Source organism: Crocodylus siamensis, chromosome 4 (genome assembly GCF_052110815.1).
Source record: "Crocodylus siamensis isolate JL-2025a chromosome 4, ASM5211081v1, whole genome shotgun sequence".
Classification (NCBI taxonomy): Eukaryota; Metazoa; Chordata; order Crocodylia; family Crocodylidae; genus Crocodylus; species Crocodylus siamensis.
In genome coordinates, this window is record NC_143398.1 from 115,487,496 (window position 1) to 115,503,971 (window position 16,476).

At 42.3% G+C, this 16,476-nt stretch overlaps 2 protein-coding genes across 11 annotated transcripts in view; both read left to right on the forward strand.

Annotated features, from left to right (window-relative positions):
- The first annotated feature begins 618 nt into the window (after positions 1 to 618).
- On the forward strand, positions 619 to 9,692 carry LOC149866381 (tubulin alpha-8 chain). 8 transcript variants are annotated; one of them, XM_090043496.1, is made up of 6 exons: positions 639 to 715; positions 803 to 983; positions 5,847 to 6,069; positions 6,782 to 6,930; positions 7,590 to 8,270; positions 9,369 to 9,692. In XM_090043496.1, the coding sequence occupies exons 2-6, from the start codon at positions 981 to 983 to the stop codon at positions 9,660 to 9,662; spliced, it is 1,350 nt and encodes a 449-aa protein (XP_089899622.1). In that variant the 5' UTR covers positions 639 to 715; positions 803 to 980; the 3' UTR covers positions 9,663 to 9,692. The 8 variants fall into 8 exon arrangements, with proteins under 8 accessions (XP_089899628.1, XP_089899622.1, XP_089899624.1 ...); XM_090043498.1 differs by having other exon boundaries at positions 670 to 715; positions 856 to 983; XM_090043497.1 differs by having other exon boundaries at positions 675 to 715; positions 839 to 983.
- An 825-nt stretch (positions 9,693 to 10,517) lies between these two features.
- Positions 10,518 to 16,476, forward strand: part of USP18 (ubiquitin specific peptidase 18) — a 33,487-nt gene continuing 27,528 nt past the window's right edge. For 2 of the 3 annotated variants that reach the window (XM_090043506.1, XM_090043505.1), the window contains exon 1: positions 10,518 to 16,178. The gene's annotated coding sequence lies outside the window, so the exon portion shown is untranslated. The remainder of the gene's footprint in view (positions 16,179 to 16,476) is intronic. The other variant, XM_090043503.1, reaches the window with a different exon arrangement.

Sequence of the window (16,476 nt, forward strand, 5' to 3'; positions counted from 1 at the left end):
AGTCTGACTGAGGGGTGATAGTTGTTAAATCTGTGGTGGAAGTCAATAAGTGAGTCTTGATGTTCTGTTTAGTTAATGAAGATATATCTTCATTAACTGGACCAAACAGGTATAGTGCAAGTTTGATATTGTAGTTTTCTATAAATTTTTCTTCCAGGTGGCTCATGAAGAGGTTGGCATTCCAAGGGGCCATCTTTGTGACCCACAGCTGTGGTTATGGTTTGGAAGAAGTGATGATTATTGGAAGTGAAGTTGTAGCGTGCGGATGAGGTGGATAATTTGTGCAACACCCCCGATAAGAAATCCATCAGAGTTTGTGTGTCTCACATATTTCCTGAACCATCATGTCTATAATAATAGTACAATCCACTCCAAAATAAAAAGGCAATCCACCCCAACTAGCTGCAAACAATGAATTGAATTAAGCAAAGATATACCGGTAGCTAAAAGCGGGTTACCAATGGACAGTACAATAGCCCAGTACTAACTTGTGTAAGGTGAATTTACCTTAAATAATAAGAAATGTACATTTTGTACTGTAATAGCTAAATATACACAATGTGATTCTAAGAAAAGGAGAGAACAGACTGTTCAGATTCTGAGGAGTTAACTGTGTTATACTCCTTGTAATGTGAGCTCTGAGTCTGAGATAGGTTTCCTGTTTTCAACTTTCAGCCTGGAGCAGAAGCAGCAGACAGTAAAGCAGTCCCTGGATGTAAGTACTTGTACGTGTGCGTATATCCATTCAGCTATTCTTTTGCTATAAGCACTGCAACAAGAAGCCAATTCTCTTCTTGTTCAGTTAAACCAGCTGGATTCTGACTTGAATATTTCACAGCTGTACTGTGGTCCCAGGTACTGACATATGCAAAGAGAAGCAATAAAATAAATTAGGATATGCAAGGGGAGTCAGACAAAAGCAAGGACACAGAAGAAGCTATAGAAAGGACTGGACAAGAGCAGTGGTATAATACACCAGAATGGTAATTATACTTATTCTCCATCTCTTTATTTCCTGCTCTGTTTGTATTTCACATTCCTTTGTTTTCTCTACTTTCTGTAGTGGAGCCTGGGAAAGATTCTTGTGCACATATAAAGGCTACTGGTGAGAGAATATGAATATGTGAATCGTATATAGGTACAGAGAGCCTGAATTTAATCTTGCGTGTATCTAAGTGGTCAAAGAATCTGCAATATATGCTGAATTAGGTTATGCTCCAATTTTATATGTCTGTAGGGAAGAATTTGTAGTGTCCTGAATATTGGGAATAGGGATGAACTCTGTGTGTGTGGGGAGGGAGTAGGTATAGGAGTTAGTGATATAAATGGGAAGAGGTGTGGAGATTGTGACCTACTCCCCACCCTGCACTATGACACTGATGAGTAGCAGCAGGTGTTTGGTGCATGGCCCAGGCTCCCCCCCTACTTTACAGTTCAGAGTCACACAACAGCAGAGAAAGTTGTATCAAAAACTGCTACTGCTGACCAAGAAGGGAAGTGAACACCACTGGAGACATTATGGTAAGTGGGACCATGGGAATGCCACTGTCATACAGGGCATAGGAGGATTTGTGGGGGAGGAAGAGGAAAGGAGTCAGGGAGATCTGCTATATGTCCTATTGTGGAGCCTGATGAGAAGCAAAAGGTTTAGCTTGCTTTCGCTTTCAGGGTCTAGATTCAGCTGGTAGATCCAATCAGGTACTGATGCAGGTGAACTGCATTGAGAATACCTGTTGGCCCAGCCTTTACAACAGAGTAGCCCATTTGTTGCCAAGTGAGTGCTTTTATTCCTTGTCATTTTATTCTACTTCATTCCTCAAGTGGAAGATTGAAACCCTTACACCTGGGAGGTTGCTTAACAGAGTGTTCCTCTTACCTGTAAAGCAGACAAGCAGAGAAGAAGAAAATCCAAGGATAGACCAAACCCTTCCTATCAAATCCCTCTAATCCATCACAGAATCCATGCTGGGAAAGTTCATTCTGAACACACAAAAATACCAGCATATCCCATATGATATGAAAGGGCCACAACACTAATTTTGTATCTGTTGAGCTCCTGTGTAGAGTCAGAGAATTCATAACTTCAGCAATCAATGGCAATGAAACAAAAATAAAAATACAGAAATTTTCATCTAGGTAGGGAAATATATTTTTAAATGATACTGTGAATAAGAAACCAGTACGAGGGTTGGACAGTTCACTAAGGTTGTGATTTTAGATTCTATTTTCTTAAGAGTTGTGAGCAGTCTCCAATCACCACAGATCCAAGAAAGTTTCAAGGATGCCCACAGGCCCTGTTATGACATCAGCCTTTTGCCAGTCATTAGTTGTTTGTGTCATAGAGCCCTGATCTCACTGATACATCACAAAGTAAAAGGAGAAACTCCTGCTACTGAATACAAAGAGCAAGTGAGATTCAGAATGTGTCAAATGCAGGCTGGGAAAATTATAGCACACCATATTTTCCTTCAGTGGAATTCTAATTAAGTCAGTGGAGTTACAATCAGAACAATCTGTTCAGTGCCTTTTGCTTGTAATTCTGAAACTTAAGTTTAGTAGCATATGGATAATATAGCATTTCACATCATTTGTAGCTTCCTACTAGAAAACTCAAAAGAAGTCACTTTAAAAATGTAGTTGAAATAGTCACAAAAGTCAGTGTTTTGTTAAATTAGTGTAACCCTTATAAGAATCATGTGAATCTCTATTCATTGAACACACACACACACATACATATACACACATATGTTCCTGGCTTGGCTTTGTGGGTGTTGATATGCACATATGTGTGCATGAGAGAGAAAGAAAATACTGCTGAAAGGAAGAAAAAACGGCATTTCATCTTTAGGAATTTCTGGTAGATTCATTATTAACTCTGGGAGCCTTTTTATAGATGCAGCTGAAAAACCCATTTCAACCTGGGTATTGCTCTAGAGGGCTTTATTTTGGTCCTGAGAACTATGTCATTCCTTCCTGGTAAAGAACTAGTGCTCTCTCCGGATCTAGAATGCTCCCTTTACAAGCAGGCATACTAACACAGCTTCCCCGTCTACTTAGGCAAACCTAACTGCACACAGAGGTGCAGATGTGCCAAGTATGTGGAGGCCTGAAGGCCCTGGCCCCCCTTGTGAAGAGGGCTGTCTCCTGAAATCTGTAAAACTTTCCACATGTCCATCATCTTGCCCCTCCCTTCCTCCAGCAAAAATAAAAGTCAGCACCTATGTCTCTTGGTTTGCTACATAGCATACTGTTCAGAAATAGCAATGCAGATACATTCAGAAGATTAAAAGCCGTCCCAGTATATTTAAAAACTAAGTTAAATTGTGTTTAAGTTTTTGCTAACATTACTGCTTCTGATTTTATAAAAGAGCATTTTAGAGGAAGAGCTCGATCCAAAGCTCATTGTAGCAGATAGGAGTTTTTCCATTAGCTTCTGTGGGCTTTGGATCAGCAGCATAGTTGATAAGAGCAAATGTGAGACCCAGGCTACTAGAGAAGGAATGTGAAATATGAGTTTTGAGTAGGCTCAAGATTTAAATGTCTTAGAGAGATCTGTTTACTCTATCTGGCACTCTAAGACAAGTCCAGTCTCTTCAATATTAAAGACACAGTGACCTATTTTGAAGCTGTTTATTTTGAAAACCCTGCTTTCAAAACCTTGTTCTACTTTTTTTTGTTCTCTCCACCCTGGCAGTTAGAGCATTTCAAAACTGTAGGTAGTCTGGGAGGGGGAGGGAGGCACGGAGAAAGAATGGGAGTAGATGCATCTCCCTCTTGCTGAGAGACATTAGTTCTGGCCAGCTCCAAGGGCAGAACTAAGAAATTCACATTAAATAGGCAACATATCAAATCAGTGGGACTGAAGGCCTGAACTAAGAGGGAAGGAAGAGATCTGTGGTCTTTGTTAATCCTAAATTAAATCCTCAAATTTTAAATCTCTGGATCAATACCCCACTCATTTGAGTCTGAGGAAGTAGAAAGGTTCAGACAGTATCCATCTGTTAATGTGAGGCAGAGAGCAGAGGGGCTCCTCAGGTTCCAAGGACAATGCCCAACTTCTAAATGTGGTTCTGCTCTGAATGCTATTCTGTGGGCATGTCTACACGTGCATTTACACTGGCTTAAATTTACCTCACAGTAAATTATGGCACAGTAGGTAGGAATAAGTGTCTACACATACAGTAATTTAGAGGTATTAATACTGTGTGTGGACTGACTTAGGACTAAAGTTAGTCTCAAGTCAGTCCATACACACAGTATTACTGCGAAGTAAGGCATCTACATGTGTGTTACTGTGCAGTAACTAACTGGGCGTAAATTTGATACCTGCATGATGCAGGTATCAAATTTATGCTCAAGTCTGCATAAGTATGGATACGCATGTGTAGACTCGCACCCGTACTATGCAGTTATTTTGGCTACTGCGCAGTAAATGTGCACATGTAGACGCGCCCTGTGAACACTTGTCATGGGATTATCGTGCTTCATGTGTCTATGAATCCCATGTGCTCAGTTTACAAAGGAAGAGATTCATTTTTTTTACTGCCAGTCCAGTAGACTCACACTGAAGTATTTATTTTGTGACATCACCAGTAATTAAAATTCTCCATGGCCAGAATATACTACCAGTGACACCTAAATAACTCTCCACAGTACATCTATACCTACATCACTATCAATGCTGTTCTACCACCTTCAGATTAAACTCTCAGGTACACTGGTGCAATTCTATTGGTAGTAAAGGGCTAATACAAGTGTACCTGACAGCAGAATTTGGCTTGACAACTATTATATGTGAACATGAAGGAAAGAACTGTCATTTAAACGATGCCATAGCATTCAAAACCAGCTCAGAAGTGTTTGGTATATGCATCTATATTTGAACATATCAAAGCCAGCAGCAGGGCTTTCCCAGAGGGATATTTGAAATTCATACTCCTGTGTAGTTAAAAGAGCTTCAGGGCAGACACACTTACTTTGTTGAGGATGTAATTCGATGCTTTTATTTTTCACATTACTGTTCTCTAGCTAAAGGGCCTGGATGCCATGGTAATAACTGTTCAAAATTATTTAAACATATAAGCATATGCTCATATTATGTTGCAATAACATTGTTCGAGCAGCCATGCCTGCTCATGCAGGGTGTAAATACATGGGTGGCTAGGGGGGTCTCAGAGAGAACTGTATCATATTAGAAGAATCTCAAATAAGTTTTGAAGGGAATGTATAGTTCCTAGAGCAGTTTTTTCCAGCCTGCCATAATAGGGTTAAGGAATCAGAAGACATTGCACTTCTCTTGGATTACATATAGTTGAAAAATACCACACAGCTGCGTCAGGTCTGCGCCAGGAACGAAAATAAATAGACCTGGCACATGCTCCTCTTCTGGGGTCTGTCAGTCCATGTGAAGCAAGGTAACATTTTGTGTGCCTGCATATATTTTCCTGTTTGTATGTGCATAAACATATATAAATGCATGCTTCTGCTACACATACACAAACACACACCTTCAAATGTGTACCTTCAAATATACACTTACCTTTTGAGAGGGATGCTATTTATTCATATGTATAGTTCTACAGCAAAATACATAGTTTCCCATTAGTAAATAATATTTGGGACTCTTACTGCATACAGAAGAAAGTGGGCAAGTCCTAGTTCCCTGGCTCTTCTGCACAGTGATTCTTCGGGTGCACATAGCATTGGAGAATTCAGACCAAAACAAGTTAGAAGTTGGTTTCAGATTTCTGCACAGTAGTATTCTAGACATAAAGAATTTTTAGGAATAAGAAGGAGGTATGATATGCATTGGTTCTTCTGACTTTTCCTCTGTTCTCTCCCTATAGCGTGAGTGCATCTCCATTCACGTCGGTCAGGCAGGAGTTCAGATTGGCAACGCATGCTGGGAACTCTTCTGTCTGGAACATGGCATCCAGCCAGATGGCACCTTCAAGAATCCGTCCAACAAACCCAATTATGATGACTCCTTTACCACATTTTTCAGTGAAACAGTCACGGGAAAACATGTGCCACGAGCTGTCATGGTGGATTTGGAACCAACTGTAGTAGGTCAGTACAGAATTAAACTCGGAAAATGAAAAAGAACCTACTCTTCAGCTTTTCAGTATTGTGTTTCACCAGTCTCCAATGTAGCACTTCTTTATCTTGGTCTATCGCTAGGGCATAAAATATTTCTGAGACTTTTAGTACCAAATTCTATTAGATTCCTTTACCTTCATAGGTGGACTTTGATAATGGTAGATCAAAGGAGGCCTGTATTTAATAAATGTGAGATGATCTGTGTACCTTTTCTTCATCACTTTTACATCTTGTATATAATGGCATTTTACTTTGTGGTCTGAATGCTGCATTCCCCCAATTCAGATTGGAGAGAGGAGAATGAATGTTCTGAAAAGGTTTCCTGAGAATTTTCCATTCCCTTTTTTGAGGAATCACCATTTCATTCAAAGCTCCTTTCTTTTCTGATGGCTTGTCCTCCAGTCAGTACAGAAGCTTATTTTTTTCCACAAGTTCTTCCACAAATTGGCACTGCCACAACAAATTGATTGCAATAAAAAGTATCTATTTCTTCTTCCTCCAGTGGGTCCAGTACCTTCTCTTTGTGACACCACAGAGCTTTTTATCTGAAAGAGAATGGTCTTTCATGATTTAAAGTATACAGTACTTCCATTTAGCATTCCTGTGTAGTATGTTCAGCAGAACTGACTGCCATTGAAGCCTGCCTGCTTTAGGCTTCTCACAGTTTTACTTTTTTGGACAGATGAAGTGCGGGCTGGCACTTACCGACAGCTTTTCCATCCAGAACAGCTGATCACTGGAAAAGAAGATGCAGCTAATAACTATGCCCGTGGTCACTACACCATTGGCAAAGAAAGCATTGACAAGGTGCTTGATCGTATTCGTAAACTGGTAAGTGCCATTCCTTAAGAAATGATATTTAGATTTGTGGTGAAGGCAGGGGAACAGAACAGAGATCTTATCTGGCTCCAGGTAGTCTCATTGACTCAGAGTAGAGAGCTCACCCAGTCAGAGAGGTTTGGTCAATCATACCCCACTTGATTGGATGATACTAGAGCAGGAGTCAGCAAGGTTTTCCAGTGGCAGGTAAGAATGATCCAATGTGGGTCCAAAGCATGCCCCTTCCCTCCCTGCCACTCTCCAGGTCATATCTTGCCCACAGACTATGGGTTTTCAGAGGTTGCTTTAGAGAGAAAATCCATTTAAACAGGGACTCCTAGAATAAGAAACTGTAACCCTTATCACTTTATCAGAGCCAGTATTGATACATATTGGTGTATAAGTGTATGGCTAGGTATTTGTTCATCCAGTGATTCGGTAAAACTAAACCTGAGACATGTGAAAGGCCTAAGATAATCTCCAGTGTAATGTATAGTTCCTCAGCTGGGTTGTTGAAGAGGGCATAGGACAGAGAGAGAACGAATCTTTTTCCAGGAAAGCTTTGCTGAACTCTGTGCTATGTACTGGGTATAAATGTTCCAGATTCAGTCTCAGGAGGAGGTCATGGGAGTCTCAGATTTAAACTGTATCTACTCTCTTTTCCTTTTCAGACTGATGCCTGCTCTGGGCTGCAGGGATTCCTGATTTTCCACAGCTTTGGTGGGGGCACAGGATCTGGATTCACTTCCTTGTTGATGGAACGGCTCTCCCTGGACTATGGCAAGAAATCCAAACTGGAGTTTGCCATCTATCCTGCCCCTCAAGTCTCTACTGCTGTAGTGGAGCCCTACAACTCCATCCTGACCACCCACACCACCCTGGAGCACTCAGATTGTGCCTTCATGGTGGACAATGAGGCCATCTATGACATCTGCCGCCGCAACCTGGACATTGAACGCCCCTCTTACACCAACCTTAACCGCCTCATCAGCCAGATAGTCTCTTCAATTACGGCCTCTCTGCGCTTTGATGGGGCCCTCAATGTGGATCTGACAGAGTTTCAAACCAACCTGGTGCCCTACCCACGCATCCACTTTCCCCTGGTGACCTATGCACCCATCATCTCCTCTGAGAGGGCCTACCATGAGCAGCTGTCTGTAGCAGAAATCACCAGTTCCTGCTTTGAGCCCAACAACCAGATGGTGAAGTGTGACCCACGGCATGGAAAGTACATGGCCTGCTGCATGCTGTATCGGGGTGATGTGGTCCCCAAAGATGTCAATGTAGCTATTGCTGCCATCAAGACCAAGAGAACCATCCAGTTTGTGGACTGGTGTCCCACCGGCTTCAAGGTGAGGAAGGCAAAAGTGCACTGCCCTTTTTTTTTACTAAAGATGCATTGTGAAGTAGTTCAGACCACCTGTCTTTTGGTTCTGTGGGCCAGATGAGTGGCACAGAGCCTGTCCATGAGTTGGATCAGGCCCTGGGGCCTGGTACCACCCCCTCCTTGCCCCACATGCTGGGACTGAGCCCTGGGGCCCTGCACCACTCTGCTGCTGCCAAACTTCCAGACCCATGGGGAGCCTGTGAGGTGTTGTGAGTTAGGTCTGGCACACAGACTGGGGTTGAGCACATCTGGTCTAGACTAACATGTGGTTTCACTTCTCTGCTACTTATGATTGTGAGAGAAATGAATGGTTAGGAGTGTGTGTGTGTGTGTGTGTGTGTGTGTGTGTAAAATCTGCAGTGTCTCTTTTGGAATTTGGATATTTTTGTTGATGCAGCCCCCTAAGCATTAGCTTGTTTGGCAGTGTAGGAAATGTCAACTCTAAAGAAAGTTTTAAACTAAAGAGGTGTTAAATTAGGAATTAAATTCTAAAGAAGCTGGTCAGACTGTCCCCTAAACTATTAATATAATTTTAAAAACAAATAGAATCCATCTTGTTAAATAAGTCATGAATGTGATTTTCCAGTCATGCACTCCCACTGCTGGCTATTCAGCAGTACTGACAGACTTGTTTTCCAGAGGCTAACAGCAGCAAATATGGAAAACTAATCTAAATTTCTCAGGGGATGGGCCCTGATTTGAAAGTTTGTAGGTGGAACATATTTTCCTTACAGCTGGATACAACAATGTAATTCATGTTGAGCAGCAGTTGTGGGCATTAAACACTGAGAAGAATATAGATAATCTCAGTGACATTCAACTGTAGAGTGCATGACCCCTCTTGGTTCCCTGTACCCAGTTTAGTTGCTCTGCCTTGTTTTTTATTGGTTATAGCTGAACAAGGAATAGTTAAATAAAGGGCAACTTAGCTGATATTTGACATTACATAATTTCAGTACTCTGTTTTTCGCTTCACACCTGCCCCCTTTTCACCCACCTATGATGTTTCTTGTTTTTATCGTCCTTTTCTTTAACTTTTGTTTTCTTTACTTCTTACTTTCAGGTTGGCATCAATTACCAGCCTCCCACTGTGGTTCCTGGAGGAGACCTGGCACAGGTGCAGCGTGCAGTTTGCATGCTAAGCAACACCACAGCCATTGCTGAGGCCTGGGCAAGGCTGGACCACAAGTTTGACCTGATGTATGCCAAGAGGGCATTCGTGCACTGGTATGTTGGTGAAGGCATGGAGGAAGGGGAGTTTTCAGAGGCCCGAGAGGACTTGGCTGCACTGGAAAAGGACTATGAGGAAGTGGGAACTGACTCAGTGGAAGAAGAAAATGATGGGGAGGAATTTTAAAATACACTTTGTCCTTCACTTAGCATGGAATTGCCTCTGTGTTTCTCTATTGCATGTGTGTACTGTCCTGTCTGGCAACCTATGTTCATGTAAAATGTAGACAATGAAAATTAAAGGGCCAGTAAAGTTCTCCTCAAATCACAGGGAAATTATCTTTTGGAACATGACCACCTGAGCTGAATGCATTAACCCCACTCAAATGCTCAAAGAAAAGCAGTTTAAATTTTATTTATCGTCAATTCAGCCTGGGAGAAATGAGTTTCTTAGTCCCACTCAATTATCAGTTTAACCCACTGCATCTGTAATAAAATCACTATCATTCAGCCCTCAGGCTCAGTTATACAAATCTGTAAAACAATCATAGGGAAACACTGTAGATAGAGCAAATTTGGCTTATCCCTACCTTTTGTTGCTGGGGGTGCCGGGAGATGTGAAAACAGATAAATGAGCCCACTTTTGCTTCACAGTTTGTCTCTCTCTTCAGTTTGTATGTGAGTGAGTGACCAACATGAGATATGTCTGTTCTTTTGATCCATGGAACTTCCATTTTTGATAGAAATATGGAATTTTGTGCACTTTTTGGAAATATTTGTCCTTTCTTGTGGTAGCAGTTTTTATTGGGCACAGGAACTTGAAAATTGTAGCATATAAAAGGAGATTTCCCCCCTTTGTGTTCCTGTGAAATTGTTGCAATTTGATAATTCCCTGATGTATGGAAAATTGTTTGCACCATCTTTCATGAGTTCTAAAGGTCCCAAAGCCTCTTACTCCATTTGAATGGTTCTTCTCTCTTCTGTAATCCTTGTTCCATCCAGAAACAACTTGTGCTGCCTGTGCCTTGATTTAATGGCGGATGGTAACATCTGAAAGTGGACAATCAATGCAATAATTTAAATAGGCAAAATAATTTGAATAACGGTGAGCAAATATCACAATGTATCACAGGATGTCAATCAGTTCCAGTCATTATTGTCCATGAAAGCTCCACAAACTTTTATCAAAAAGCCTCACCTATACTCTGCCTGTAGTTAAAAGTTCCCAGTGCAACATTACCTTATAAGTGTTGTACATTCTGCATGTTTTACATTAAGTATATAAGTAGTAATATACTAAACATCATACTTAAGGAGTAGTGTCTCAGTTTAGAAAAATGTCCCTCTTCAGGACAGATTTCATCATGTGCTATAAATACACAGGTAAGTATCACTGATGCTATGGGAACTTAGGAACATGTTTAAGTGGTTTTCTAAATAGTACTGTCCTGAGCTGGGGTCTAAACCAGTAACATAATATTTAATGTAAAAGCATCTAAACTAATGCAATTGTTGCAAAGCTTAAGTTGTTCCATTGCTGGCTTTGTGATTTTAACTGTTAAATTCCTACTGCGTACTCCTGGAAGCATTCTGCATTGAATTTCTTTACTTGGATTCTTGTTTTATAAGGAAACAGGAAAAACAGATAAATCAAAAAAAGAATATTTGACAGAAATATGGCAGCTCAAAGGTTTTCTTAGTTCTTGGCAAATTACAAAAATATCTGATTTTAGACAAAAGTTAGTGGCTTTCTTCTGAAATGTGTGCACTTCTGAAAAAAATGGATGTAAGCACAAGAAATAAGAGTAAAGGTGAAAGTACAGTGAAACCTCTGAAGCATACCCAGCAACCCAGCATCCTGCTGAGGCGCTGACACATTTTTAACACTTTACTTATTTAGGAAAAGATTTAAAGTCTGCTCAACTGCCATTTATTTTTAATGGGAATTGGGGGCATAACTCATGTAGGTGCTTCTAAAATCTTCCTCAGTGTAGTTTAATATTATAATTATAGCTATTATAGTCTATTCCTATTGCAGGGGCATTTGAGGATCATGGTCTCATTGTTCCAAGCACTGTATAAATAGATAACACTTAAGCAATACCTGCCTTAGAAAAAATACATTCTACAATTATTTTAGCCCCTCCCCTCTATCACAGAGGATCTTATGTGGGGAATGCAGTTTCTAATATGAGGCTGGGCAGCACCTGTTGGTGCCCCTTCACTTTTGTGCTTGGGGTGGTTGCTCTGCCCCCCACCCCTTTGCTATGGCACTGTACTTCAGGCAAGTGTTAACTCTGGGCTGTACTACAAAGAGTAAATGAGCAATGTGCTGTCCTCCAGCATCCCAGGATGCCCTGCTTCAAGCCTCCTCACCTTGCCCTCCCCAAGCAGGGATACAGCCAAGGTGTCCTGGCTCCTAGCCACACTCCTGCTTGCTAACCCTTTAGGGGCAAGTCAGAGATGTGCAGGTAATAAATGGTATTAATGTGTGACTGCTTACAACATATTCTAATTTAACACCACTTAATGCTCCACAGATTTAGTGTAATGTGTAACTTCACCCTCTGGTGAAGTTACACCAAGTGTTCAACTTAACACTTACTAAGTTCAGTTAAAACATGAGCAGATGGCACATTCAAGCAATTTAGCACATATTAAGTGCCCTTGGGGCATTGCAAAGTTGTTTGCTTTAAGGCAATAGTTATCTCCTAACAAGTACTAACTTTAATAGGTCACTGCATTGCAAAGATTTTCAACTGTTGCAAGTAAACAAGGTCCTTGCTTCAAGGAGTGAACAAGGAAAGGGACAGATTCTGAAGCCCTTAACCATAAACTAGCACCTTCCTCTATGGTTAAGAGCTAAGGATTACAACATGGCTACTGTGGATTAAAATATATTTTGATATAAGGGTAGGAGAATCCACCTCTAAAGAGACAAATCAAGAACATGAAAAGAAAGTAGACAGCTTATGGAGATGCAATATTAAAAAAAGACGTATGTCCATTACACAGTAAGTTCTTACATTTATAAGTAGAAATAGAAGTAAAGCAAGATGGGAAGAACAGACATCTGAGAGGGAGGTCATTCAATGAAAAATGAAGGCTAAAGGAGACAGTTGGCATGGAGGATGTCACTTCCGGTCTAAAGAATAGTACAGGAACGGCCATCCCAAGAGTTACCTGGAAGGAACGGCTTGGGTACACACTTGTTGAGCTGCTGTTGAAATCCACACCTACCCAAAGCTCCACCCTACTACGGCTGCATCTGCTTGCACGCAAGCAAACTGGCTGCTTGGCAACTGCTTCTCCCTATTTACCTGAAAGCTACAGGGAATTCTAGGGAATTTCCTCAGGAGGCCTCCCTCTTCTGGGAGGTGGCAAAAGTGCTGTCATCAAAGACCAACAGCCATTCCCCCAGAAATTTCCCTTCTTATCCATCTCCCTTTCATGCCTCCAATTAAATACCATGTGAGGATTTGCGCGCACACACACACACACGGTACTTTATATAGGTGCATATAATGGTATATAGTACCATGGGGCCCTTATACACACATATAGGCCCCCCCCTACATATATATAGTACCATGTATAAGGGCCCCATGGCACTATATATATATGGCATTATATATATATAGTACCATGGGACCCTTATACACACACACACACACACACACACACACACACGCGTATGTAATTATAATTATAAATACATACAAGGATTTTAAAGATTATGCTTACATGATGTAGCCAATATCATCCTCCCATGTCCAAACCTCCTCTTTGAGAACTAGAACCTATGTCTCCTGTTTCCCAAGTATTTTTTCCTACCTACAACATGGAACAAAGGGATTACCTAGTGCAGAGAAAAAGTCTTGCTTATTCTTTTGACAAACCATATCTTTTTTTGTTCTGTACAGAACTAATGTGAGTGGTTTACTTGCCCCTGGAGTATAAAACCAAATTAACAAAATAACCTTCATCTCTGCATATTTTTCCCAGCAGTTGCATCAACACAATCAGTTACTCAGCTCAAGGAGATGTGGGAGCCAGCAAGTCCCTCTCTTCCACTGAGAATGTAAACTGCCCCAACCCCTCTCTGAAGAGCTGTGGCTCTTTAGTTCAAACTGCAGAAGATCCTTTTAATTTGAGAATTCTCAGATTCCATCACCAGTGTTGGCCAGAAGGCAATCATGATTAGCACATCCTGTCACCCAATGCCCAAGTAATTTTCTAGAACTGAATTTCAGCTGTCAGTTCTCATAATATGCTGGTGGATGACTTGCTTGTGTAAAATGTGTCCTTAGCAGATACAATTAATTTTAACTTCTCAGGTTCTGTGCATGTTGTCCTAGCACAGTGGTTCTCAACCTTTTTTGTACCAAGACCCATTTGTAAATATTGATGGCCAGTCCCGACTCAATGCCTCTCACTCCCTACCCACTGCCTGTCACCTCCCAGTGTGTGGAGCAGGGGATGGGTGTGTGGGGCAGAGGTAGCCCCTTGCAGGCTGGAACTCTGACAGCCTGCAAGGTGAAAGCCATGGTTTCCCACATTTTCCTCTTTTAAAGGAGAATTCATTTTTAAAGGTTGTTTGCATCCCTTTCATATATTCTTGTGACCCACTTTTGGGTCGTGACCTACAGGTTGATGAATTTAGATGAATTAATGAATTTAGATGTCCTAGCAGACATCTTTGGATGCTTGGGTGGGAGAAGGTGAGTCAAGAAAAAGAAAAAAGTGCATTTCCCTGTTTGCCTTTCCCCTGGATTAACAGGCAGAGGGCAGATGGTATTCAAAGACAAGCAGCATTTTTTTCACGTGCCTGGAAATTTCATCACTTGGATGGCACCTTGCCCAACATTCATGATGGAAAAAAAAAAGTTAAATATGGCTGATTGAAAAGGTCTTCCGCATAAATTAAATAAATATTAGGATGCAGGCACAAATATCCAAGGGCACCCAACCCTATTTTCAAGCTCTGGAGTGAGGCTGAATCAGAATATTGTTAGGTCCCATATGCAATGCATTACATTAACAAGCTCATCTAATCTTATTCTAACCTGGCTGTTGGTCCAATAAAAACTATCACACCCCATAAAAAGCCTTGCCTCACAATACCGTTAGACAGTATCCTTATAAAAGAGGAAGAACTGCAGCAGAGAAATGACTCCTTCTCTGATAGTTCCCTTTCCTAATACCATATACTTTCTAGTATAGAATGCCTGTGCAATTTATCCTGTACTTTTGACCACTATCAAATGTATCTTTGTGACATACATTTGTATATTTGTATGCAATGTATCCTTCTGCGACATAATGGGGATGTCTACACATTTTCATTAATGCATCATAATTACACAGTAGCGCAAATGAACTCTTTTGGTGACAATGCTCATTGGACTAAATCTACTGTGCTTTAGTACAAGCAAATGCTTTTTTTGTGATGCTTAATGCTCATTGGACTAATCTACTGCACATAGTGCATTAGCAGTTTTTACCAGCTGCGCTAATGCATAGTACAATAAGTCTGGGCATTGCCAAAACACTTTCCCAAATAAAAACCTTGTCTCCCACCCAACAACGCAACAACCAGGCTTCAATCTTCCACAGAGCATGTGGACAGCCCTTAATAGGATATGCACTGGACATGGCCGGCGTGGCCACCTGATGTACAAGTGGCACCTAAAAGCCTTGCCTGGCTGCAACGGTGGGAACCCTGACCAAACCATGGAGCACATCACAACATCCTGCCCCAGATACAACTTTGAGAGTGACATCCTGGAGCTACACTTGCTTTCCTGCAGGGCATTGGTCTGGTTGAGGAATTTGGAATGAAAACTGTGACAATACACCTTGATTCTTCTAAAGCCATATGAACAGCGCTGGAGCAACGAAGCTTGGTGCTTGGGGCAAAGCCTGCAGTGGCAGCCGCAAATGCCCCCCATGCTTGCCCAGGAGTGCACGCAGCAGTGGGAGCCACCCCCATCCCTGCGCCCCCAAACGAGCCGGTTGCGGCACTGCCCCATGCCCCACCTCGACTGGGCAGTGCCTGTTGGTGTCCCTTTGCTTTGGCGACTGGGGCACTTGCCCCCCTTGCTATGGCACTGCATATGAAAGAAATAAGAGTGTAGACATGCCCATTATTTCTAACCCCCCAGCTTATAGTGCTCACCTGTTTTTACAATACATCTGCTTGTCACACAAAGGGTTGCCTTCACCCCCTCTCCCTCAGATGTAACTCCCCCACCCCGTCCCCAGGGCTATTTCTAGTCCACCCGGACAGGGATTTTCAGCGATCAGTGACTTAATTTTGAGCCCAGCATAAGCCTGGCTGCCTCTGACCCTGTGGCTCTCTGTGCTGCCCCTCTCTCCCCGAGGTCCTTGGGCAGGGATTCCTGTGAGACAGAGAAAGAGAGAGAGAGAGAGCGCCGGGGCGGGGCGGTGCATGCAGGCTCTTGGCGGTGCCTGTCACGTTTCCACGCAGCGGCTGCAGAGGGAGAAGCAGGCTCTCCTGCCGCTAAGTTTCACTTTCTATCCTCCCCAGCTGGGCAGCGGGAAATCAAAACTGAAGGCGAGCTGGGGCCGTGCTGCTCGGGGGCGGTGCAGCTCCGATCCAGGCAGAGCCGGCGCGCCGTAGCCCTGAGCACAGCTGCTGGCGGCAGAGGAGCGGAGCAGAGCGCCCGTCGCACGGCTCTCCGTAAGTACTCTGCACGGGCAGCGGAGCACTGCGGCCAGGTGTGCGGGCTGAGGGAGAAAGACCGCAGGCAGACGAGGCTCTTGGGGTAAATCCCAGACTTTTTTTTTTAGACCAACTAAAAGCCATGTCAAATTGGGTTAGGCCAGCCAAAGTCTTTTTGTATGCAGTCTCTAATGAGGCTAGTTATAATGAGGCATCAATGAATTTAGAATGTTATCACTTTCCTTGGGTAAATCCCATATCTTGTGTTAGACCTACTTAAATTTTAGTTGGTCTAATACAAGGTACCGGATGTACC